The sequence below is a fragment of the Gopherus evgoodei genome, chromosome 1 (assembly GCF_007399415.2).
Source record: "Gopherus evgoodei ecotype Sinaloan lineage chromosome 1, rGopEvg1_v1.p, whole genome shotgun sequence".
In the NCBI taxonomy this organism is placed as follows: domain Eukaryota; kingdom Metazoa; phylum Chordata; order Testudines; family Testudinidae; genus Gopherus; species Gopherus evgoodei.
In genome coordinates, this window is record NC_044322.1 from 33,776,256 (window position 1) to 33,801,056 (window position 24,801).

A 24,801-nucleotide genomic window follows, 5' to 3' on the forward strand; every position below is an offset into this window, starting at 1 on the left:
GGAGCTGGTTCCTCAGGAGTCCAGGGAGGAGTTCGGGGCCTTGCTAGAGGAGGACAAGAAAGTAGCCAGGACCTCCTTGCAGGCTTCGATAGATGCGGCAGATTCAGTGGCAAGGACTCTAGCTTCAGGTGTAGCTATGTGCTGCATCTTGTGGCTGCAGGTGTCCGGTCTTCCGCCGGAGCTGCAGCAAACTATTCAGGACCTGCCCTTCGATGGCCTGGGGTTATTCTCGGACAAGACTGACTCTAGGCTTCAGAGTCTAAAGGATAACCGTGTCATCATGCGCTCACTGGACATGCATACCCCGGTGACGCAGTGGAGGTCCTTCCGGCCCCAACTGCAACGCACCTACCCTAACCCTCGGCCCAGACAGGACTTCTCCAGAAGATGTGACTGGGGTGGGAGGAGGGGTCTGGCCCTCAGATGGGCCAGAATCAGGCCTCCCCCCCCCCCAAGCATTGACGGGGCCCAAGCAAAACTTTTGAAGGTGCACCCGGGGGCGGAGCACCAATCTCCTCACAGGATCCTTTCCCACCTTTCTCCAACTGCCTCTCCTATTTCCTCCCTGCGTGGTCCCACATAACAACAGACCGCTGGGTCCTACAGCCTGTCCACAGCACCAAGGGTCTTTACGAATTTCTGTTATAGCTGCCTCCCTCTGTCAACATCGGATACAATTGTTTCCGTGCCTCGACGACTGGCTCATTTGAGTTTGCTCTGAGTTCTAGGTACAATCTCATGTTCGGTTCACCATGAGCCTGTTCAGACAGCTGGGTCTGCTGCTCAATGCCAAAAAGTCCACTTTTCAGGTGACCCAAAGAATAGACTTCAGAACAGTCCTGGATTCAAATCTGTCCCGTGCGTGCTTTCCACAAGTCCACTTCCAGGCCATGGAGGCCATTATCTGCAGCCTCCAGAACTTCCCGACCTTGCACGTATCTTGATCTTCTGGGCCACATGGCATCGCGCACCTTCGTGACCAAACATGCCTGACTATACCTCTGTCTGCTCCAGGCCTTGCTTGCATCAGTCTGCTATCCAGGCCGGCACAATTTGAACACAGTGCTCACAGTACCACCGGAGGTTGTCTCCTCCCTGGCTTGGTGGCTGAACCCCAGCTCAGTATGCAGGGGAGTGCCATTCCATGCACCACAGCCCTCCCTGGTCCTGACCATGGATGTGTCATCTCTGGGCTGGGGTGCTCACCTCAAGAACCTTCGTACACAAGGCCTTTGGTCCTCTTGAGAGATAACCCTACACATCAACGTACGGGAACTGGGAGCAGTTTGCCTGGCGTGTCAGGTTTTCCACGAGCACCTTCTGGGCTGTTGTGTCGCAGTCCTTATGGACAACATAACGGCCATGTATTACATCAACAAGCAAGGGGGAGTGCGATCGTCCCCCCTCTGTTGTGAGGCCATCAAATTGTGGGAATTCTGCCTAGCACACTCGATCCACCTGGTGGTGTTGTTTCTCCCAGGAGTCCAGAACACCTTGTCAGAATGCCTCAGCAGATCCTTTCTGGTTCACAAGTGGTCGATTCGTCCAGACATTATCCGTTCTGTTTTGTGGAAGTGGGGATTTCCCCACGTTGACCTCTTCACCTCTCACGAAAATCGGAAGTGCCAGGTGTTCTGCTCTCTCCCAGGAGCGCTCCCTGTAGGAGATCTGTAGGGCAGCAACTTGGTCATCAGTACATACCTTCGCCTCCCACTATGCGATAGTGCAGCAGTCCAGGGATGATGCTGCATTTGGTTCAGTGGTCCTTCACTCCGCAACATCTTTCTCGGACCGCACCGCCTAAGTAAGGCTTGGGCGTCACCTAATTGGAATCGATATGAGCAAGCACTCGAAGAAGAAAAGACAGTTACTTACCTTTTGTAACTGTTGTTCTTTGAGATGTGTTGTTCATATCCATTCCAAACCCGCCCTCCTTCCCCTCTGTCGAAGTAGCTGGCAAGAAGGAACTGAGGGGGCACTGGGTCGTCAGGGGCATATATTCGACGCCATAAGGTGCCACTCCAGGGGGCGCCTTAGCCGACCCACCGAGTGTTGCTAGGGTACAAATCTTCTGATGATCGTGCATGCAGTGGGTGCACACCTAATTGGAATGGATATGAACAACACATCTTGAAGAACAACAGTTACAAAGGTGAGTAACCGTCTTTTACAGTGAGGTAAGTAACTTTTCTCTTTCTCTGCATCCTACTCCAGACTCTGTACGGAAGGGTCAGAATTATCCTAGATTGTAGGAATAGAACAGATAAGTGCAGGTGCAGGTAGATAGAAGATCAGATGAACCATGTCCAGGTTGAGTTTAAAAAATATGGGGCAACTTAAAGTTAGAGATGCTTCATTAGCCATGTAGAATGGGGCCTTCTTGGGGGAATGGAGACTTGGTTTTACTTTAAAAAGCAGAAATAACTAGTAAAACTACTGACTTGGTTAATTCAGCTCCTGAGAATCTTGCATTTGGCAAGTTCTGCTCTCACCACAAGAAAGCTGTTACTAGAAATGATTATAAAGAAATTAAAATCTGCATAAAAATTATTCATTTTAAATTTGGCCGTGGACCTTAGAATACTCTATATCTGTTGTTAACCTTTTCCATTTCCTTTACGGGTTTTAACCTGTTGCTGGTAATAGGCTCTGATTATTTAACCAGAAATCTTCCAAGGTACAATTGGTGATCAAATAATTTCCTTGTGGCAACTATAGGCATTTTTCTCATAGAAAAGTTTAATATTGTGTAAGTAAGTATCAGGCAGGAAAGACTTCACTGTATTGTGGGAATGGAGATGGGGTAGACTCTTAAAACTCAGGTTGGTACCCCTTTTTCCTCTACACACTGGCACATATTGTACCATAGCCTAAAGCGCGTACTTCCCTACACCCCTTCGACATGCTAGGTTACTCGTCCTCTACTTGTCTTCGGATACGTGCTTCTGGGATTTAGATGCGCACAATAGGTGGATTATGGCACAACCACATGTATGGATGTGTGTAAAGTCTCTAGTGTACTCAATAGAGACTTTATCTTACCTTAATCACTTTTGTTACTCTTCTCTGAATTTCTTCCATGTGTTTTTGGTACCAAGATACTTAGAACTGTGCACAGTATTTTAGGTAGTCTCAACAGTGATGAGTACCATTGTTTCCTTGGTGTGTGACGTGAATCTTTTCCCTCTGCAGTACTAAATTGCATTGTCATTTATGCCATCATATTATATTGTAAATGTAATTTAATTTGCCATTTGCTGTCACTCTGGGTTTCTTTTGGGAGTACTGTTTTCTCAGCACTGCCCTTCTAATGAGCTCCTTATGTTTCCAGTTGTTTTCCCCCGTATTTGTTGGCTTTCATTTTTCCAACAGTTTGACTCTCCGTTTCTGTGTGTGTGTGTGTAAGTAAATTAAAAAAAAATCGAGATTCTAGTTTGTACGTACTCCAGTCAAAATACATTAAACAAAAAAATTATCAAAATTAAACGCAGACCCGTGCTGATAATTTCTAACTTAGTAGAATGGTTTTCAGTTTCAGATTAATTTTTTATTATTTTTAATCCCATGCTTTAGCTCCCTTGGCCTTGCAGTGGAACCTCGGGTTAGATTTCTTCAGAAAGCCCAGAAACAATTGTCTGTGAATGAGTCATTGGAAGGAAAAAGCCACCCAGAGGGGACAGGGCAGTGTGAAGATGCATGCTCCTTAGTAAGCAATGAAGAGGTGGAGGAAAGAGGAACTCATTTTAAAGAAAAGATATCTACTGTTCAAAGAATGAAAGGAGAGGGGAGAAAAGAAGAACCAGAGGAAAAAGAACTCCCCAGCCAAGTCATTGACAAAGAGGGCGATGAGTCAGAGGAATTATCTGAAGAGGAGGAAGTTCCTTCAATAAACAAGATTCCAAAAGCAGAATCCATTAATTTCCTCGCGGATGACGATGATGACTTTAGAGATCTTGATTTGCTGACAGTGAAACGGCAGAACGTTTTTGGCTTGGAAGCTAAAGATCTTGCAGTACTGGTAAGTGCGTTTTGGGGTGAACCTCATAAATTTCATTTTAAGTTAATGCAGCCTACGTAAGAGAATAGAGTAAGAACGAAATTCTGCCCCTACACAATGCTCATTTGATATCAAATGAGTTGCCCATCTGTATCAGAGGACAGAATTAGCCTTAATTGAAATTACATGATTTTTATTACTGTTCATATATAAAATGAACAGTATCCTGCCTCATGGATGGCCTATGTTATATTATTCATAACTTAGATATCTGAGAAATTTAACAGTTCTAAGTCTTTACACTTACCAATTTTCTTGTACTTTCCTAAAAGTAGCAGCAGACACAGTCATAACTTTAACTAAATTGATGAGGTTTTATAGTTTATGGAGCTGGAAACCTCATTGTAATTCATTATGCATCACTTCATAATACAGATCATTACAAATGTTCTTTACAATAACGTATCCTTCACACCATGAATTTTACTTTTAATGAGACCTTTGCTATTGGGAGTTAATCCAATAACAAAGAGAACACTTCTTGTAAAACACTTATAAAGGTTTATTAAAAGTGTTCATCTAGATCTTTCATTTCTGTGGCAAGCATATATGGCTTGACACCTCAGTGTCCCTCTTTCTTGATATTCTGACACATGTAGCATTTTTCAGGTATGGTGTTCTATTAAGTATAGTCAAGATATTTATGAAAAATACTTATGTAGAAAAAGTTACACTTGATACTGTATCTTTTCATCTAGTGATCCATTAGTTTCTTTACTACAAAAAGCTGAATTTAAATGACAGTACATTTCACGGGGACTTCATAGAATCTTAGAATATCAGGGTTGGAAGGGACCTCAGGAGGTCATCTAGTCCAACCCCCTGCTCAAACAGGACCAATTCCCAACTAAATCATCCCAGCCAGGGCTTTGTCAGGGCTGACCTTAAAAATCTCTAAGGATGGAGATTCCACCACCTCCCTAGGTAACCCATTCCAGTGCTTCACTGGGGTAGTGCTTTTTACTTAGATATATGTATAAAGAGATTCTTCTATTAAGCAAAAGTAGTTATTTTTAAGTATCTGTCTTTCACTGAATCTTTATTTTCACATACTGTGGAAAGCATTTGTTTTAAATTTACACTGACCAGTCAGCCTGTGAATTACATTTTTTTGAAAAAAAGATGCTGAAAATCATTGCACATTTTTTTGAGAGTATTGCTTGGAAAACAGGCTATTTAAGAAGTGACAGGTCACATTGCTTTGAAATCTTGGGCAGTTGTACAGTACCAGGTTTGTACTCCAGCATCTAACTTTTATGGGAATCTTTTTTTCTGCCTGGGGCTGGGGGTGTTGCAGCCATGCCATCTGGAGCTTCAGGGCTCAGGGTTTGGGATCTGGGATCTGTCCAGAGCTCTGGGGCTGGGGTTGGGGACCTGCCCAGAGCTCTGGGATTTGGGGCACTCGGGTGGCCCAGGACTAAGGTTGTGGGGGAGGAATGCTTTGGGCTCCTGCAGGGGAGGAGACGAAAGGGAGGCGAGGGATCGGGTAGAAGGGGAGGGCCCGGCTGCCGGCGTTCCCCAACAGCCGGCTTACCGGCTGCCCCTGGCTTGGATATCTGTGTATTGGGCAGAGTAGTGTACTCCTATGACCAGCTTTGTTTCCCCACTAAACGGCTCAGGCAGAGTGGGGACTGGATTACTCAGCTTGTAGGCTTGAGTGTAATGTTCCTGCCCCACTCCCACCTCCTTCAGGGTTGTTAGGAAAAAGTACTTGGAGATATTTATATACCTGGGAGATGTTAATGCGGAATAATGAAATGAGGTTGGGGGAAGACTGTACTATTCAGCTTTTTGTCAGTGTGCTACTCCTGGGCTCCACTGCCTGTCTCTGGGCAATCCCCTCTGTCTGTAGGATTTTCCTGCCTTCTTTATTTAGTTTTCTGCTTATTTGGTATCTACCAAAATGTTTAGAATTATAGTGTAAATGCAATGTGAGGAGAGAGCATGTTGACATGTAAAAAATCAGAAACAATAAAAATTTCAGCTTCAGGCAGAAAGGAATGTAGATGCTGGAACTAGGGGTGTTGGGAGTGCTGCTGGTGCTGCTGCACTTCCTGGCTTGAAGTGGTTTCCATTATATACAGGGTTTGCATCTTGATTCAGTGGCTCTCAGCACCCCAAGTATAAAAATTATTCCAGTACCCCTGGAAAGGAATTTCCATTTAAAAAACTCAAAACATTTATCTGTAGTTGGTGTGAGAGCTCTGCTCATGTTACCCAGGAATTGTGCCAGTTTTCCAAATTGTTTCCAGGATAATTTTGCAGGCTTAAACAGAAGACTATATAAATATTAATATTTTAGTAGGAGGTGGTTTTGGATGTTATATTTGACAAATGACAAAAAGAGATGCTTCCATTTTTAAGAATGCTAGCTAGAGAGATGTTCTGAGAAGTATTAGTGATTAGAAGAGAGCCATTTTGAACCTCTGCAAATAACCCTTTGATACTGTCCTTGTATTAAAGATTTATAAGTCAGTTTATGTAAGCTCAAGCAAGGCAGAGTTTATTTTCTTTGCAGCAGGGTTGATATCTTGATTTTATTTACTTGCAAAAAAATTAATGTGTTTTTAAAGTCTTTCATATTAGTGTCCAAAAGACCTACATCAGTTATAGGCACTCATACATGAAACCTGAGAATATGACTTATGGCTTGCTCCTCAGACATTTCTGTTATCAAATTCTCAGTTTTGTATTTGCTAAACAGCTGTTTTAGCACATTTAGTCTGAAGTTTATAGTTAAAAATGTTGCCTTCTGTGACAAGAACTCTTATAAAATCTTATGTTCATTGGCCTGTGAGTGTTGCATGTGGGTAACATAAATAATTGAAAGGTGAGATGGGGGAAAAATGGGCAGAAAATGCCTCTTAAGGAGTGATTGTAGGATCCTAAGAGGTTAAAGATAGCAATTCCTTCATAACACATCCTCTCTTGGGTGACTCAGATTTTGCACTTTTGTGAAGGGAGTTCTATTTGGTTGTTAGTTGAAAGATAATGTCTTGATGTGGTGCTTCAAGCATGGTAAGAGTTACACTTGGATTGTAAGTTCTTTGGGCCAAGACGGTCCTCTTGTTATATATTTGTACGCATCTAGCACATTGGGGACCTGGTCCTCAACTCATAAGCTCTGTGATAATAATTTAAATTAAATAATAATGTACTTAATGTGAAGTCACTGTCTCGGTCTTTGAAAGTCCCCCAGGAAAAAGAAGTCAGAACGTGTGTAAAATGAACATGTGTCACAAAATATTGGTGCCTTTATATGTGTTTGTCTTCAATAATTATTTGGTTTCCTCTTAACTAAAGGTATTAGAATTTGTGTAACAGATAATTTTGGCATCATTTACTCTTGATTCCATTTTCTATTTTAATATGAAATTACATGCACATTTTCTTAGTTGTTGACTATAGAAACTATAGCAATATGAAATTAAGATAATTCAGCAATTAAAGAGTTTCAGACAAATCTCTCCAAATAGCTCATAGCCAAGTGCAGTGAAAAATGTATACTTGAGCATGACCATAGCTGGTACTAAAGTAGATTGTGAAGTTGAGTAAAAAAACCTTGACACTTACTTGATCTTGTCGTTCAATCTCTTAAAATTTAATTTGCTACAAGATATGCAAAGAACTGAACGTAACAGGCAGACTGGGTCAGACGAATGGGCCATCTAGCCCAGTATCCTGACTCCCAACAATGGCTGGTGCCAGATGCTTAAGAGATGGAGTGAACAAAATAGGTCAATTTATTGAGTGATTCATCCTCTGTTGTCCAGCCCCAGCTTTTAGCCGTCTTGAGTTTTTAACTGGATACATCCTGACAGCCTTTTCTTGTTCCTTACAGGCTTTGCTCCCCTCACCCGTTATATAACTGTTTTGAAAGGAGTACAGTATTTGCATGAGGGGTCACTGGAATTCCGAAGTTAACTTTGCTTTAATGTTTTTTTTGGTAAACTTTTATAGATATATAATTTTTTATTTATGCAGATTTCTTGGGGTAAATCACACAGTACCTACAAAGATGTTTTTAAATATTTTAAGACTGTTCATTAGTATTGTTTAAAATGGCCTCCTTAGCTTGCCGCTGACTAGAGATTCACAGTAGCATGTTTATATTTGAACTCCAACAAAAAGTCCTCTGTAAATGAGATTTGTTTCCTCTTATTATGTCAAGCTCAGTGCCATATTGGATCAGATTGCTGGTCCCTCTGATTGGATATCCTGCCTCTGTCAGAGGGCGCTGTCAACAATTTTCAAAGAGACTTAGATATGTTAAATCAGAATGACTCTTTGAAAAACAGTCAGGTTACCCTCTTCCTCAAGCAGGACTTCATTCATGTCAGCTTTCACACCTCAGACTTTTTTTGATCGAGATAAACTGTGACATTGTCTAAATCAACTGATTGTGTGGTTAATGTTTCTAACCTGAAAATTTTCTATACAGTATTGTTGCAAGTGCAGAATGTTAGCTGAATATTCTCTGTGTGTAACGTCTGAAGTATTTTGGTTTCTGCATACAAATAGGAGCAAGGGCAAATTTTTCTTTGTTGCTAGCCCAGTGTGTATTTTTCTCAAATGAGTAGGTATGTTAAGGAAATATTTCTACACCTGGAGTAGATGAAACACTGAAGGTCTGTCCTACTATCATCTGAGATAGGAAGCTGCTTGTAAACATAACTGCAAGCACAAGTACTCAAATTTTGCTTGTGCATGAGCTTATCACCAATTTATTGCTCTGTGTGGTATTTGCATTTTTAAGCAAATATTTCCTTTCTGTATAATACATTGGGTGTTGTGGCATAGTTGGATGAAGCACCAAGACCAGTGAGCATCCTTGAATGTATGTATTCTGAGAATCGTTCTGTGTAAGTAAACTACATAAACAAATATTACCATTCTTCAAAACAGAGCATCCTCTAGCATATTGGTAGTTTGGTTTCAATTCATCTGAATTGAACATTCTGGAGGTAAAAGTTTCTGTGGCAATCCCTCTGCCCTCCAAACAACAAACATACAAAAAAAAAACAAAAACCAAACCAACACCACCACTTCAATGTATCTGGAAGGTTACTGAGCTTAAAGGAAGATGTGCCTACAGTATTACTCCAGGCCAGAGACCATCAGTGAAAAGATTCATGCGTGAAACTCCCAGCTAATGACGATTGTGTGGTGAAACAGTTTTCCTGTCCCTCTGATACATGTCTGTATTTGGTGAGATCAAAGTGTCCAGTAGGCAGTTACAAGGAAGCTAACTTCTGTTTTCTCGTAAGTCCAGGCAGGTTGAAGGTCTAGATATCTTGAAACATCAAGGTAGAATTTTGATCAATGAAGGCATTAAGGTGAATGATGTACTTTGAAGGATGACACCGTGTGGCTTAATATGCGGTTTCTAGCTATTCAGCAAGAACACTGTGTGTACACACGTTTGTAATTGATAGCTGTGCATATGATCCATGGTAAGCTTAAAAATTAAAGCATAAAATTTCTTAACTTTAAGATTTTTACTGTTTGATTAAAATTGTTTTCCACTGAAATATTTCCTAGTGTGTGTCTGTTAAAGTAGAGGCACAAAGAACATTTTTCTAACTGTGCACGTTAGTGTTGAATGGTATATATAGTAGTATGCTGTTTTAAAGTGAGTTGTTATGGAAAATTGTTAAGTCTAGGGTGTAACATTTTAATGTAATGGTTTCGTATATTTTTCAGCAGAAGAGAGAGTCTCTTACTGAAGATTTATTTTGTTCTTTAATCTAGAAATATGTACTATAGAAATTGTATGGAAGGATTCAAGCACAATGCATCTTTGATTTGCTTTTGTGTGTCCATTTAATAGATATTAAAATTATACATTAGTGATGATTACAGTAATTTGTCAGAAGTTTTGCCTTGCTTGCTTTCTGGTTAAGTGTTATGTGAAGTTCCTTACCTTAAAATAGCAGAACGCTAGGGATTTTGGAAGCATGTATATAATTATTTTTAAGATTATGAACAGATTTAAACAATATCCCAATTTGTATACCATTACACTAAAAAATGAAAATATCTACAATTTTGATAAGTTACATTTGAGTTATAAATATTGTTGGAACAAGCACTATAAAATTTCTCATGTTGCATGATAGGAATTTTAAATTGACAAACTGTCAGCATTACACAGGAAATTGGAGCACCAGTCCCACATGAATTCTTCTTCCACCAAACTCATGCTGTTAAATTATCTCTTCTTAAACCTTCCCGTTACAGTAGAGAGGTGAGATATTGTTGGTCTGAGTCTTTCTTCATAAACACTATAAACATTATTTTGGTTACTTATCGAAGACGGCAAAGTAGTGTCTCCTGACTGACGTTCAGTAATTCTTTAATTACAGTTTTTTTTATCTACTGTATTTTCTGCAAGGCACCTGCCTCATTCAGTGCAGAGGACATACCTGCACTGGGGATGAATCAGGCTGTTGTCTCTAGGAACTCCACATGGTTTGTTGCAGAAATTAGAAGGTGTGTAGGAAATGAGACAAGGGGTTTTAGGAAGAGGAAGGGTGGTGTCATGATTAAGGCAGTTAAATGCTGCATTGGAGAGCTGGATTTTATCCCTGCCTGTACCATGGGGTTCGTATGTGATGCTGGGCAATTCATTTAAATGAAACCTTTCCTAAGTGGTCAATAGTGTGTTCCTCATTTTCTGGGCACTCAAATTGCTACCCTAGAGTTTCATTTGCAGAAGTGCTGAGTGTACTCAGCGGTAACTGAAGTCATGGGAGCTGTGATTGGAATATATAAAGTGCTATATAAGGCCTAGTCTATACCTAAAATTTAGGTTGACCTAACTATACCACTCAGGTCTGTGAAGAATATTGTGCTCTGGGCACTAAGTAGGTTGAACTAATCCCCACTTCCTCAGCCTAGGTAGATTTACTGCAGCGATGGAAAAACCTCTTCTGTTGCTGTAGTAAGTGTCTGTGCTAGTAGAGTAAACATACCTTTATGCTAAATATTCTGAAAAATCAGGTCTTGCATGTCATAAATTTGGCACCAAACTTTGTGGATTCTGTGGACCTAAATCTCTGTGCCCCTCAGTTCCCCATCTGTAAAATGGGGATAATGCCCCCTCATCTCAGAAGAGTGTTGTGAAAATAAATTAGCGTTTGTGAAGCATTCATACGATAGTGATGTGTTTCATAAGAAAATGAACAATTCTGTCTTCAGAGCAGAGTTTGAATAGTGTGCAGTAAATAAGGCCTGGTGCCACTCATTGAAAAATGAGAAGAAAACAAAATACTGAATAGCTGCTCATTAAATGAGCACTGTCAAGCAAGTGCACGGAAAGAGACAGGAGTTAGTGGAGAAAAATAGCATATGAGCATTAGGGTGACCATAAGTCCCACTCTGCCCCGAATGTTGTGATTTTTCCCTCCTCCCCGCAAACTGGGCGTTTGTCCCATTTGCTCTTGCCCTAAGGGTGTATGGAGGCATGTTTGGGTTTTCATGAGAAGAATTGAATGAAAACTGGTACACACTTTGTAACAACAGTAAAATGCTAATGTGGGTCGTGGTGCATTTTAAATATCAAATAGCATAAAAATTGGCCTGTAAATGCTGCTAAGCACCTCGTTTTCCTTTTTCTAGATGTAGTTGAAATTTGTGGTGCTAAAAGGTTAAATGACGCATAAGTAAGGCTAAGATTTTGTCACGGGGCTTTTTAGTAAAAGTGATGGGCAGGATGCAGGCAATATGCAATAAATCATGGGAGCCCCACTGCCCGGGGTTGAAGTCATGGACATCACCTAAAATCACAGAATCCGTGACCTCTGTGACCTACTTGTAGCTTTAGGCATAAGTGAGTCTATCTCAAGCAGCAGTATACTAAAACCAGCAAATTCTAAACAGTTAATGTTGGTGTTCCTCTTATGTGCATAAGATTAATAGAGACCACACAGCAATATCAAAATTTATTTTAACAAAACAACAAATCCCTAATGTGCTGATAATATCTCAAAGTTCTGTAATTTATCTGTAGGTGCTTTTCCTTTAAGCCCCTGCCATTGCTATCTTTCAGAAGTGATTTGTAGTAGAGATCTGATTGCTAATTTTCTTAGCAAATTGATGCTAATGGCTTGTAAAGTAAAGTACTTATATTTTACTGGGTGTTCTAGACATAGACTAGGAATTGCTATTGGCCTTGGGCCTCCAGTTTAGGGCATTATTATTAGGTTATAAAGCTGGCTTTGAAACAGTAGGAATGGAATTGCTTTGAAATTTTGTGTCCCAGTTAAACTGAAGGTGGAGTAGGAGAATTACGTGACTTTCCTAGGATTTATTTTCTTTGTCATTGAATATCTGTTATGTAATCTGATATTGAAGGTTAGGGGACATCCTGAAGCAGGATAGCTCAGATATGTTAGTTCCGTTAATAGCACAGATTCAGTAGCTATTTCACTCTTTCCCTGTATTCTCATTGTCTCTCTCACACACGCTCTGCCTTCCTATTTTTGTGACAAATAAAAACAAGGACTAAGGTTTCTCTGTACTGCCATGTAAAAAATGAGACCTTGGATAAGGTGGCAGGACTGTAGTAGGTATTATAGTTTCTGACCTCATTTTTTAAAAAAAAAGTCATGGTTGCGATCTGTTTTATTTGTTAATTTTACTTAAATACATCAGGATTTTAAGCCTATGTTATATTCTATAGCGTTTTTATTTAGGAGAGTAATATTTCTTCATCAGAATTAGGTCAGAATTAGCCTATATCCAGTGACTATCAAATATATAATCAGTATTATCTAATTGTTGGCTATAACATAATGGAAGTTATTTGTTTAAAATGTGTGGAACAATATTTAGCAAGATTCATATTTTTAAAAACATCTAGATACTTTATTTTATATTCTGATTTTGTGAAATCAGCTGTTGTGCTTGCAAATGCAGGAGTTCTAGTTTTTTTAAAAGCACTGCAGGACCATGTAGTTGAGAACAAGGATAGAGTCTGAAGTAGTTTTATTTTCTTCTCTGCTTATCCTTCATTGATAGGGTTGTCTAGTCATAAATGTGATACATTGTCTGGCTTGTCCTGTGCTATGGATTTTGCATTTTAGGATATAGGATCATACATTGTTGATCCTCTAGGAGGACAATATGGAAAACTTTCTGACCATGTGATCCTGTGTCAACTAGTTAGCTTGGTTTGTAATTCAAGGACAGACATACATTAGAATTTCCCCACCCCCTTCATTCTACACTGGAATATTGTGACTTGAACATCTGCAGGCTTAATTTTATAAAAGCACAGAAAATGACAGATAGGGATAAGCCTTCTTTTAACTAATCTTGTTGGGAATTGACTCCAAAAGACACCAGGTAACTGCTTGTTTCAACATTGGTTTGCCATAGAAAACATATTAAGGAACCATGTTTTAGCCTTAATAGATACCAAACTTGAAACACAGTTCTCTAATACTTTCTTCTCTGCACATTGGCAAAAAGGAAGCATGCTACAGTGCAGATGGATCAGAAGCATTTGTCACAACTTTGACTAAATATGATTACTTCTACTACTGTCTGAACCCAAAGGGGTTTCCTTCTTTCTGTCGCTCTACTTTCAGTCAGACTTTGATTAATCATTGCATTCAGATATTTTCTTGTACCAACTCAAGCATCCTTTGTTGGTTGTTTCTAGATACCTCTTCAGTTCTTTGGCTGTCATGCCAATCAGAGGCGTTTGGCTCCTCCAGGTGCTGTTCCTTGAATGAAAGGGCAGAAAATGTCCACCAAGTGGGTGTGCTTGGATAGCAGCAGGATTGTGTTTCCACACCTGTGAAGTCTTCTCTTGCCCCTTTCTGTGGCTATGGTGCAGCCCAGATGTTCATGCATAGTAGAGCAAAGCTGTTCTAACACTGCCCAGTATCTTTAAAGCGAGCATGTTTTTGCTTCCGCTTCCTTAAAGACACATTGCAGTGTTAACCTTGTAGCAAACTGAGCACAGAAATATTTATTTTCATATACACCTTAACTGAAATTTAACACCATGACAAATGTATACCATAAATTATTATCCTTGCTGCCTCAGCTCTTTCCCAAATAGGTTAGAAATAGAAGGTTCCTGGTTATTTCGAGCTGTGATATGCAACACAATCCACTGTATGCTGTAAAAGTGAAGTGAGCTGGTATAGGGTTGTATGCACGTGAAACAAAGTGCTCCAAGAACCCGCAACATAATTAGAAAATAATTTTATTTAAAGCTAGTGGAAACAAGACCTGTCAACAAAAGTCACAAGCTTCTTCAGCCTCGACAGCAAACTGCATGTGTGTTCTGAAAATTAAATGAAAACGAGTGTATAAAAAAAACCCTCTTTGTATGCAGTTCCAATAATTTCAGTTCAAGCAACATTTGCTTTCAGGAAAGCTTGTGACATCCAATTTAACACAATTGGATGTCATTTCAAAAAACATTTGTCAGAAGGCGCTTCCATACTTGAAAGCGCTTAGTAAACAATGCTCTATCTAGAGACATGCTTCAATGTTACGTTTTGTATTTGTTCTTAGGGGCACCCTTAAATGCTGGTCTTATCCGGGCTGTCCATCTTCTTGCCAGTGTTATTTTAAAATGAGTGTTCTTGTCATACTCTAACCTAGTAAGAATCCTGCAAAGGTTTTGAAACCAGTTCGGGGGTGGGAGTGGGGGATAAAAGGATGTTTTTAATGGCACTAGGCCCTTTTGCACTCTGCTAGATAAAGGTGCATCATCTTTTGAATGCAGCCCCCAATGTTTTCTGTCTCCTGTTCCAGTGCATTATTTAAGGGCTTCTGCACATAGTACAGTGTTGGCTGTTTACACGTTTATATAGATAGTCAACAAAGGAGCTAGTCATCTATTGTAGTGCCTCCTATGGTGCTCAGGTAAATGGGAAGTTGTGCAGAGAAGGGAAGACCAACATGCCTGAGTTACAGATGATTTGTTTTGATATTTTTTTTACGATTCAAATGCGTCCTCTTCATCTCTTACTAAGCTGTGTTTAATGTATAAAATGGTTCTAAATTTTTATTGTGATTACTTATCTAAGATTAACAGTGACATTTGGTGCCTTCATTTTGAAATCTGTCTGTTCGATAGTTATTTGATCTCTGTAGTTTGAGCATTCTTATTAATAAATGTGCAGTGTATTGTCTTGTATGTAATTCTGATATGCAAGATCTTGCTTCTAAGCAAAATTCTAAAAGTTGAAATTACAACCCAACTTTCATGAATGGTGAGACCTTTGAGGTTTGCAGCTCCTCTTGTTTGCCCTGTTATATATAATCTGTAGACTGGGATTGTAAGTAAGAATCCATCCTGTATTAGCATATTTAAAGGAGAATTTTTCCTTGTGTTGAGTTCTGACTTGCATATACAATGATCCAAATATTTTCCATTTGAGAATGCAGATACTACTGAAGCGGAAAGTTTGTCTCGAATATAGTCTTGCATCTACGTGATTTAAGTGGCAACATTTTTTAGTTTGTTGGTTTTTAACCTCTTTGATTTGCTTAAGTCTGACTTACGGTATGTTAGTTTAGTTCATTTACAACTAGTGGTTTGTAAGCAGCAGAAAGAACCTGAATACTTCAGTTGGAAATGACTAAACTCTATCTCAAGAACAAATGGAAAAGAGCAGCGGCACTTCACTGTGATACACACAATTGAGCTGTATTAGTTTTAGGATTAGAAGATTAGGCTGGAGTAGAGTTTTCAGTGGGTGTGTGTGGCAGGGCCAACTCCTCTCCTGCCTACTTCATAGTCCACAAACAGCTCAGAGACCACCTTCTGGTAAAACACCTGCATTTTATTTAGAGTGTTCTTTTGCTCTTTCTTTACAGATTATGCAACATCATATCAATAGTACCATGGAGCCCTCAGCTCCTTGAGCCGTGGAGAGGAAAGATCTCTTGTGGTTCTGACTCTACAACCCTGCTTTTCTCTCTCTCTCTCTCTCTCTCTCTCTCTCTCTCTCTCTCTCTGTGCACTTTTTTCCTGTACTTTCTGTGTGATCTGGGCTAATGAATTAATTAGCCTTTAATTCCCTGCAGCCCATCCAGATATATCAACTGGGTGCAGTTCCCATAGTCAGGTGTGCTCTAGGGCAACTAATTGGAGTAGCAGTGATCAGAGTGCTGGCTCAGCTGCGGTTGCCCTGCACCTCATCCCAAAGGGTATTTGAGAACCAGGTCAGTTATGGCAACAGTGAAAGATGAAGTGGCTTTTAATTGAATCTAAATGATTGAAATTTCAATCAGAAATGTTTGTAATAAGGACAGCAGACTGTGTCCAGGTTGTCTTGACATTTATGGCACCAACACCCATTTAAATAGTACAGTCTAAAACACTTGGCATTAAATATGATTTGGAGTATCATGTCTGTTTCATATTGGGTGAATTCCAATACTCAGTCTTTGGACAATAAGACATTTAGGAGCTTCTGCTTCTGCTGGCGTTAGTGATAGATGATTGCTATCCATGAAAGATCTTAAAAGATTCAGGTTGCTTCCAGTCCCAAGAGATCACCTATCTCCTAGGTCAATTTGTACTTCAGATCTCACGTCACAGACAATGCGTGTAGCCAATCCTATAGTAAACAAACCAAGGATCTAATAACCAGGAAAAAGAAATGAGAGAGTCATTTACAGGTTAAAGAAGGCAGGTTTATATACCCAAATGAGTGGCAGACTGGGGTTCCGAAAGGTGACAGAGTTGTAGCAGTCTGTTAGCACTGAATGTATTTTAATGCTAACCTGGGGATCTTGGCTTCTGTTTTGTAGCTCCAGCTCTGTGAGAGTCCACACAGCCCAAGAGATGAAAACTTTTCTTGTTCATTATCTTTATTTCCTTCTTCCAGAATTCAAGCATGTGGAGGCGCAATTAGCAATGTCCTTGTATTTTGATGTCCTACAATAGCCGATTTAGTTTTCATAGCCCTTTTTGATGGGCAAGAGACGATCCCTTCTGAAATACTGACAGTTTCAGGGCAAACGTTTTTTAGTTATAAAGCAAAATATTTAATATTAGCTGATAGCATGTGATTAAGAAATTATAAGTGAGATTAATACATGCAGCAATTCAGAAGCGTTTCATAAAGTCTAAATACTAAACAGATTGTTATAAGTCCAATACCTATCTTAACCATACTAACACACAGGTGAAAGAGACTGGTTTCCAGCAATGAATTTGTCAGTGCCCAGCTGAGGTCTAAAGCCTTGGCAAAAACTGGCACCTAGTTTACCAGCGTTACAACATAATACTGCACAGAATTTTGAAAATGTAAAATGCTGTAAAAACATTCATCTTTATATACCATATCAAGGTCGTGCAAATGGTCAGTAGGGGAGCTGGAATGAGAATTGAGGATTTCACCTCCCATCCCTGTTCTCAATACACTAGCACTTTGTCTGCCTTCATTCATATGGGCTAGGATCCTGTGATTATCCTGAACTCTGTCATGCACCTTTTTCACTTTAGTCATTAGAGATGTGAGAAAAGGGCCTCCGTTTAATAGCCCATTTGAAGCAACCTCTAAGATCTCCACTGCTCCCCAAAACCCACTGAGTTGTGAATAGTTCTGTCATCTTTGTCTTATTACAGTTTTATTTCTAGGTTGCAGAGGAAAAACGTGGATTCTGTGTTGTGTTTTTAGTGTAGATCTTGATCCTGACTTTGGCAAACAACTGTGACACAACATGGCGATTTTTGATAGAATGGCATTGACTGTTAGGACTTAACCTAGCACTGATTTCTCAGCATTTGGTAAGTCCTAATAAGGTAAACTTCAGATCATGATTTTATAGCCCAGAGACCACTAAGCCATGTTGTCATGTGTCTCAAAAATGAGGACATGGTTCCATTCAAATTGTTTTTGTAAAATCATTTGTTAAATTAGTTTGCTTAAAACTTACAACAGTACTTCTAGAACAGTCCTGCATACTCACTTCATATTGCATTTCTCCAACTTACTGCAGTATTTGGGTGTACAAGAGTGTGTTAAGGAGTCAAGTATTCTGAATCAGGGATTAAATCAGAATTGGCTTGATTTTCCCCCTAACATTTTAGTCTACCTGCTTTTTATGTAGTTGGTTCTTCTACATCAGAAAGTGGAGTGATAATTGACTGGTGCCTGAATGTTATGTGGATAAATGTTTAGAAATGCTCATGGTTATAGTATAGCTTATAAATGAGCAACTTCCCTAATGCCAGCTGCTGAAATTGTGAAATGTTACTTGACATTATGTACTGCTAATTTAAATCAAAATGCTGTCTCTTGAAATAGTGGCAGCAGAAAGCAGCTAACAGTTGTGTTAAAAGTCTACCAAATACAGTGGGGAATAAGGAGAATTAGGCCATGTCTGCACTCCCGCTTATGTCGGCAAAACGTACGTCAATCAAGGGTGTGAAAAAAGCACCCCCCCCAGGTGAATTAAGTTTCGCCGGCATAAGGAGAACTTCTCCTGCTGACATAACTATCGCCGCTTGTTAAGGGTGGTTTGATTATGTCAACAGGCGAGATCTCTCCCATCAGCATAGAGCAGCTACTGGAGAGATTTTACAGCAGCGCTGCTGCACCCCTGTAGCTATGCCACTGTAAGGTGTCCAGTGTAGACGTCGCCTTACTCTATAAAAGCATTTATGTGCTATGTTTTCTGTAGTGCAGAGACTTGCCATTTTAGCAATCATCACTTAGCAAACTGTGCCTAAACATTTTAAAACAGTATTGTTCAGGCAGGTTTATGGATTAACATCTGTGATGTGTAATTTTAAACTCTCATCTTTTTAGAGTTAAGAAGAGAAATCCATGTTTTGGTGGTTGATTCAACAGATGTTCACCAAAGTCAGTCCTTGATAATTCATTACGATGCCAGTAACAGTAGAATTTCATGGGGAAGTGGCATTTATTTGTATGTGTATAGGGCAGCAGTTTCAGATGTGGACTGCTGTCTGGTGATGGAATATGTTGTTCCCTTTTGGAATATGTTGTTCATGGAGTTGGCTCTCCTTGTTGCCATGTGATTCTGTGTCCATGTTCTTCATAGCCAACCTTTAGAGTATAAACGTAACTGGGAACAAAAAGCCATCAGACCTGTTTGTACTGTGGGCAGCTGTTTATAGAGAAAAAACAGTAGCCACCAGCATGAGGGGAGTGCACCCAAAAGAGAATGAGGCATCTAGATAGTGTGTCATAACCTAGTCCCAGATTTGGACCTTAGCGTCCAAAATATGGGGGTTAGCATGAAAACCTCCAAGCTTAGTTACCAGCTTGGACCTGGTAAAGCTGCCACCACCCAAAAAATTAGAGTGTTTTGGGGCACTCTGGTCCCCCCAAAAACCTTCCCTGGGGACCCCAAGACCCAAATCCCTTGAGTCTCACAATAAAGGGAAATAAACCTTTTCCCTTCCCCCCTCCAGGTGTTCCTGGAGAGATACACAGAAGCAAGTTCCGTGAATCTAAACAGAGGGATTCCACCCTCTCTATTTCCAGTCCTGGAAACAGAAGTACTTCCCTCTTCACCCAGAGGGTATGCAAAGTCAGGCTAGTAAATCTAACACACACAGATTTCCCTCTGACTTCTTCCTCCCACCAATTCCCTGGTGATCACAGGCTCAATTCCCTGGAGTCCCCCACTAAAGAAAAACTCCAACAGGTCTTAAAGAGAAAGCTTTATGTAAAAAGAAAAAAAATACATAAAAATGGTCTCTCTGTATTAAGGTGACAAATACAGGGTCAATTGCTTAAAAGAAATATGAATAAACAGCCTTATTCAAAAAGAATACAATTCAAATCACTCCAGCAACTACACACATGTAACTACAAAAAAACAAACCTATCTTTTTGTACTTACAACTGGGAAACAGAAGATTAGAAAGCAGGAAATATAAAAATCCTTCCCATAGCTGAGAGGGACAGATACAAGACAAAGGACTCAGACACAAACTTCCCTCCACCCAGATTTGAAAAAGTCTTGTTTCCTGATTGGTCCTCTGGTCAAGTGTTTCAGGTTACTTCTTTCCAGGTGAAAGAGACATTAACCCGTAGCTATCTGTTTATGACAGTGTGTCTGGGGGGAAAGTGGCTAGGTGATTTGGAAGCAAATCCAGGAAGAGAAGTATCTGTCGGGGGAAGAGGGTGACCAGAAGGCAGAGAAGCAAGGGCAGAGAAATTCAGGGAAAAAGAAACTGAACAGCTGGGAGAGGAGATGAAATTGAAGAAGCCAGTACAACTGTCATCAGTATCCCCCTCCAGACACTAGCAGACCAGATGCCAGCTTATGCCAAGGTCCCTAGGTCTCACTGACCAATGCATAGCTGGAAACTAGTCTGGCTTCCCTGTGTATTAGCATTGTTAAAATAGATGTTAAGTTTATAATTGTGTTTATTGTTTAGACTTTATGAAATGCTTGTAGGATACTACATGTAGTAATCTCACTTATAACTCTGTATCTCCATGTTATAAGGTTATATTGAGTGTTTGCATTGTAAACCTCTGCAATTGTGTAAATCATCAAACAGGAAAGGAGCATTAATTAATGTAAAATGAATGGCTTCCTACAGAAGATGTTAGGTCCTGCCTACCAAGAAGGCCCAGTGAAATCAAATGTGCAATTGTGAAACATCAAAGAACAAAGACTTTCCCCTTCCTCCCCTCGCCACCTTCCTGCATCCATGAAGTGGAGATGTGCATGTGGAATCATCCCATCAGCTTGAGCTCTGAGGGAAGGGAGTAAAAATTCTAGGGCTGTCAAGCAATTAAAAAAATTAATCACGATTAATCACATTGTTAAACGATAATAGAATACCATTTATTTAAATATTTTTGGATGTTTTCTACATTTTCAAATATATTGGTTTCAATTACAACACAGAATGCAAACTGTACAGTGCTCACTTTATATTATTTTTGATTACAAGTATTTGCACTGTAAAAAAAACAAAAGAAATTGTATTTTTCAATTCACCCAATACAAGTACTGTAGTGCAATCTTTGTCATGAAAGTTGAATTTACAAATGTAGAATTTTATGTACCAAAAAAACCTGCATTCAAAAATAAAACTATGTAAAAGTTTTAGAGACTACAAGTCCACTCAGTCCTCCTCCTTGTTCAGCCAATTGCTCCGACAAACAAGTTTGTTTACATTTGTAGGAGATAAGGTCCACTTCTTGTTTACAATGTCACCTGAAAGTGAGAACAGGCATTCTGATGTCACCATTGTAGACAGCGTCGCAAGATATTTATGTGCCGGATGTGCTAAAGATTCATATGTCCCTTCATGCTTCAACCACAATTCCAGTGGACATGTGTCCATGCTGATGACGAGTTCTGCTCGATAACCATCCAAAGCAGTGCGGACCGGCGCATGTTCATTTTCATTATCTGAGTCAGATGCCACCAGCAGAAGGCTGATTTTCTTTTTTGATGGTTCGGGTGCTGTAGTTTCCATATTGGATTTTTGCTCTTTTGAGACTTCTGAAAGCATGCTCCACACCTCGTCCCTCTCAGATTTTGGAAGGTACTTCAGATTCTTAAATCTTGGGTCGAGTGCTGTAGCTATCTTTAGAAATCTCCCATTGGTGCCTTCTTTGTGTTTTGTCAAAAGTGTTCTTAAAATGAACAACATGTGCTGGGTCATCATCCAAGATGGCTATAACATGAAATATATGGCAGTGCAGGTAAAACACAAAACATTGGACATACAATTCTCCTCCAAGGAGTTAAGTCACAGAGGATGAGCGAACTTCTTTTCCACGCTGCCAGAACGAGAAACCCAGCATCCACCTGAGCAAAGACGAGAGCTGACAGACTATGCAATGAAATGGTATGAGCCATGAGAAGTAGTCTCCATCATGGAAAAGCTGAGGGAGTACCAAGTGAGATGGCTGGGTCATGTGATATGATGAAACATGGGCTATGTTGGCCAGAGAGTACAAGAGCTAGTAGTCACAGGGAGAAGACCACAAAGAAGACTTTAAAAAAGTGGCTTGAGATTCTGATGGAGAACACGAAGAAGGTTGGAGTCAACTTGGAAGATGTACTTGACAAGAACACTTGGAGACAGAGTACAAGAGCTGTTGAGCTGGATTGATGTGACAAGCAAAAGGCTATAAGAAGGACGTACATCTGTTTAAAATAAATATTTGAAAAGTTAATGTTTGTGATGGCTTCCTTGACCTAAAAGGGACAAACAAGACTGTGCTTGGTTTCTTTTAGGAAGCTGTGGATGGGAGAATATAACAGCTTTCCTCATTCCCATCATCTCTCATGTACTGAATAAAATTGATACTTATTGAAATTTTGTTTTCAACAGCATTTTCTTATCTGTGAAAGAAGAATTGTAACTGCTCCATTCAGAAAGCTTCCACTGCAAAGCTGGCTTTCTGTCAGGCTTATGGTAGGAGAGTTGAGTGCAGCATAGAATAAGGGCATGCGTATTTCAGCCCCTATTGTAACAAATAAAAATTTTCATTGGTGGAGAAAAAATAATGTATTAATTTCACAACTTTTGAGAAGTATTATTATCTAGATTTTAGTAACCAGTCTTTTATGATAGAGACAGTATTATGACTTTTTATTAGACTATATTCTCAGGAAATATTCTCAGATTGGATTCTTTACAAATCAGTAATGCAGTGCTGTACTTTTTTATGTTAAATCACAAATGCTAACATCACCAGCACATTTCTTTGTAACAAAGGGTACTAGGGAGAAAGCTGTTAATCCTAAAATGGCTCTTCACAGCTGTCTTAAACCTGATAGATTAATATGGATGTAATCATGGCTTATTTGTATAGAGATAAATGAAAACTAAAATGTAATAATTTTCTGAAATACTTGCAAACTTAGTGGCCAGGTTTTCAACTGGTTTCTGTTATATCCCCAGAGTTTGTTGTGTGTTGATTTACATTTGCAAAATACTTTAAGTGTGGGTTACCCAGTTTGCCCAGGCAAGTGCAATATTTTCTGGAAGTTCTGTGCAAACTTGAACTCATCTTGGTATTACATTACCTCTGTTTAGGATGAATCACTATGAGCCTGTTCTGAGACCCTGAAGTACTTAATGTGGAATTAGGTAAGGATAGAGTGCAGCCTTGTAATAGTGTCATGAAAGTTTACTAGCCCAGGTTAGTGAATGAATACTTTGCAAGGTATAGAATCAACCTATTCTGAATGTCCTGCTTTTATGGTTTTCAGTTTGGATCTTAATTGGACTTCTAATTAAATAATGTGTGGGATGGTGTGCTCCCAGGAAGAAAGTATAATTTGCATGATTACTTCCTTTTATCACACTTCCTTTTACCTTTTTTGTATGTGGTTTCAGCCCTGCATGTGCTGCTAGAATGATAAAAGCCAAGTTTTATAATTATGTAGATAGCAAGTTACTCTAATCTAGAGTTGTGCCAGGAGGGGTCTCATGAAGATTGTCTGAGAAATGTATCTTGTTCTAATCTATTAATTTATCATGGTACACAAGTTTTCTAGGCCTCTCCCAAAACAGAGGACCCAGTATTTGCCCTGAGGAGTTTTAAAGCTATTACTACACAGGACATAATAAGGTGCTAATAAGGAAGCAGAGAATGGGCTTCAACAGAAATTCCAAAGCGACATCAGTAATATATTGTGATAACTCAGTGAGAGGGAGTTCAAAATATTTCTGTTAATGGAATAAATGTCTAAACTAATTTCAGGCTTCAGGAAGTGGGCTTTGAGAGGATGCTTTCACTGCGGTAGGTAAGTGGGCTTGCAGAGCAGGTCAGGAAGAATGCTCCAGGAATAGGGCATCTTGGAAGGAAGCCTAGAGATACAGTTGAGAGAAATGGATGAATGGGGTATTGAGGCTGACAACATCGGTGGTGTGAGGAGAGAGGTGGGACAGGGGTGTAATAAAGTAAGACCAGGGCAGTTAGGTTAGCTGTGTATAAAAAAGAATATAAAGTTCATGAGATGTGTTCTCATCCTGACCCTTGGTGAGCCCAGCTACTGATGGCAGAAGACTTCTGGCTCCTTTAATATAATATCCTATTTCACGATAATTGATAGCGACTCCTGGGAGATCTTTTGTGCCAAATTTAAATGTATGTGTTACAATTCCTTGTTCAGTATCAAAGTTTGAGTGTTGAAATAACTATTAGTTACTACACATACTACTTAAGTTGGCCCTCTTGATGAAAAATAGTTGCTTCATTGGCCAGGCTAATAATGTAAGTTTTGCTGTTTTTCCTTCATACTCTTCCTTCCCATAGTAGTGCTCCTGTGCACCTCTGTTCACAGGATTAGCTGAAATGAGAGTCTACTATGTTAAGTTTTTATTTCTGTCGTCCACTCATACCAAAGTAAATTAATAGATACATACGTTTTAAGGCCAGACGGGATCACAAGATCATCTAGTTTGGACATTTTGAATAACATAGGCCATAGAATTTCACAGAGTTACCTCTGGTTGGACCTGTTTGACTAAAGCATATATTTCAGGAAGATATCAAGAAATGGAGAATCCACAACTTCCCTTGGTATTTTGTTCCAGTGGTTAATCACCCTAGTATTACACTAGATAGGGGGAGATGAGGGAATTAATGAAATGGTGGGAGACAGGAGAGTTGAAAATGATTTGGGGTGTGTGAGGGTGAGGAGAATAATACAAAATAAGAAGTAGATACTCCAGTGAACTTCAAGAGAGAGAGATTATTAAATACTCAGGGTAAAGTAAAAATGTAAGTGAAAACTGCATTTAGATTAGTGAA

At 39.7% G+C, this 24,801-nt stretch overlaps 1 protein-coding gene across 1 annotated transcript in view; it reads left to right on the forward strand.

Moving 5' to 3' along the window:
• DDX10 (DEAD-box helicase 10) overlaps positions 1–24,801 on the forward strand; it is a 354,057-nt gene that overhangs the window by 85,987 nt on the left and 243,269 nt on the right. The window contains exon 13 of the mRNA XM_030561169.1: positions 3,574–4,018. Within this exon, the coding sequence (XP_030417029.1) occupies positions 3,574–4,018 (445 nt within the window). The remainder of the gene's footprint in view (positions 1–3,573; positions 4,019–24,801) is intronic.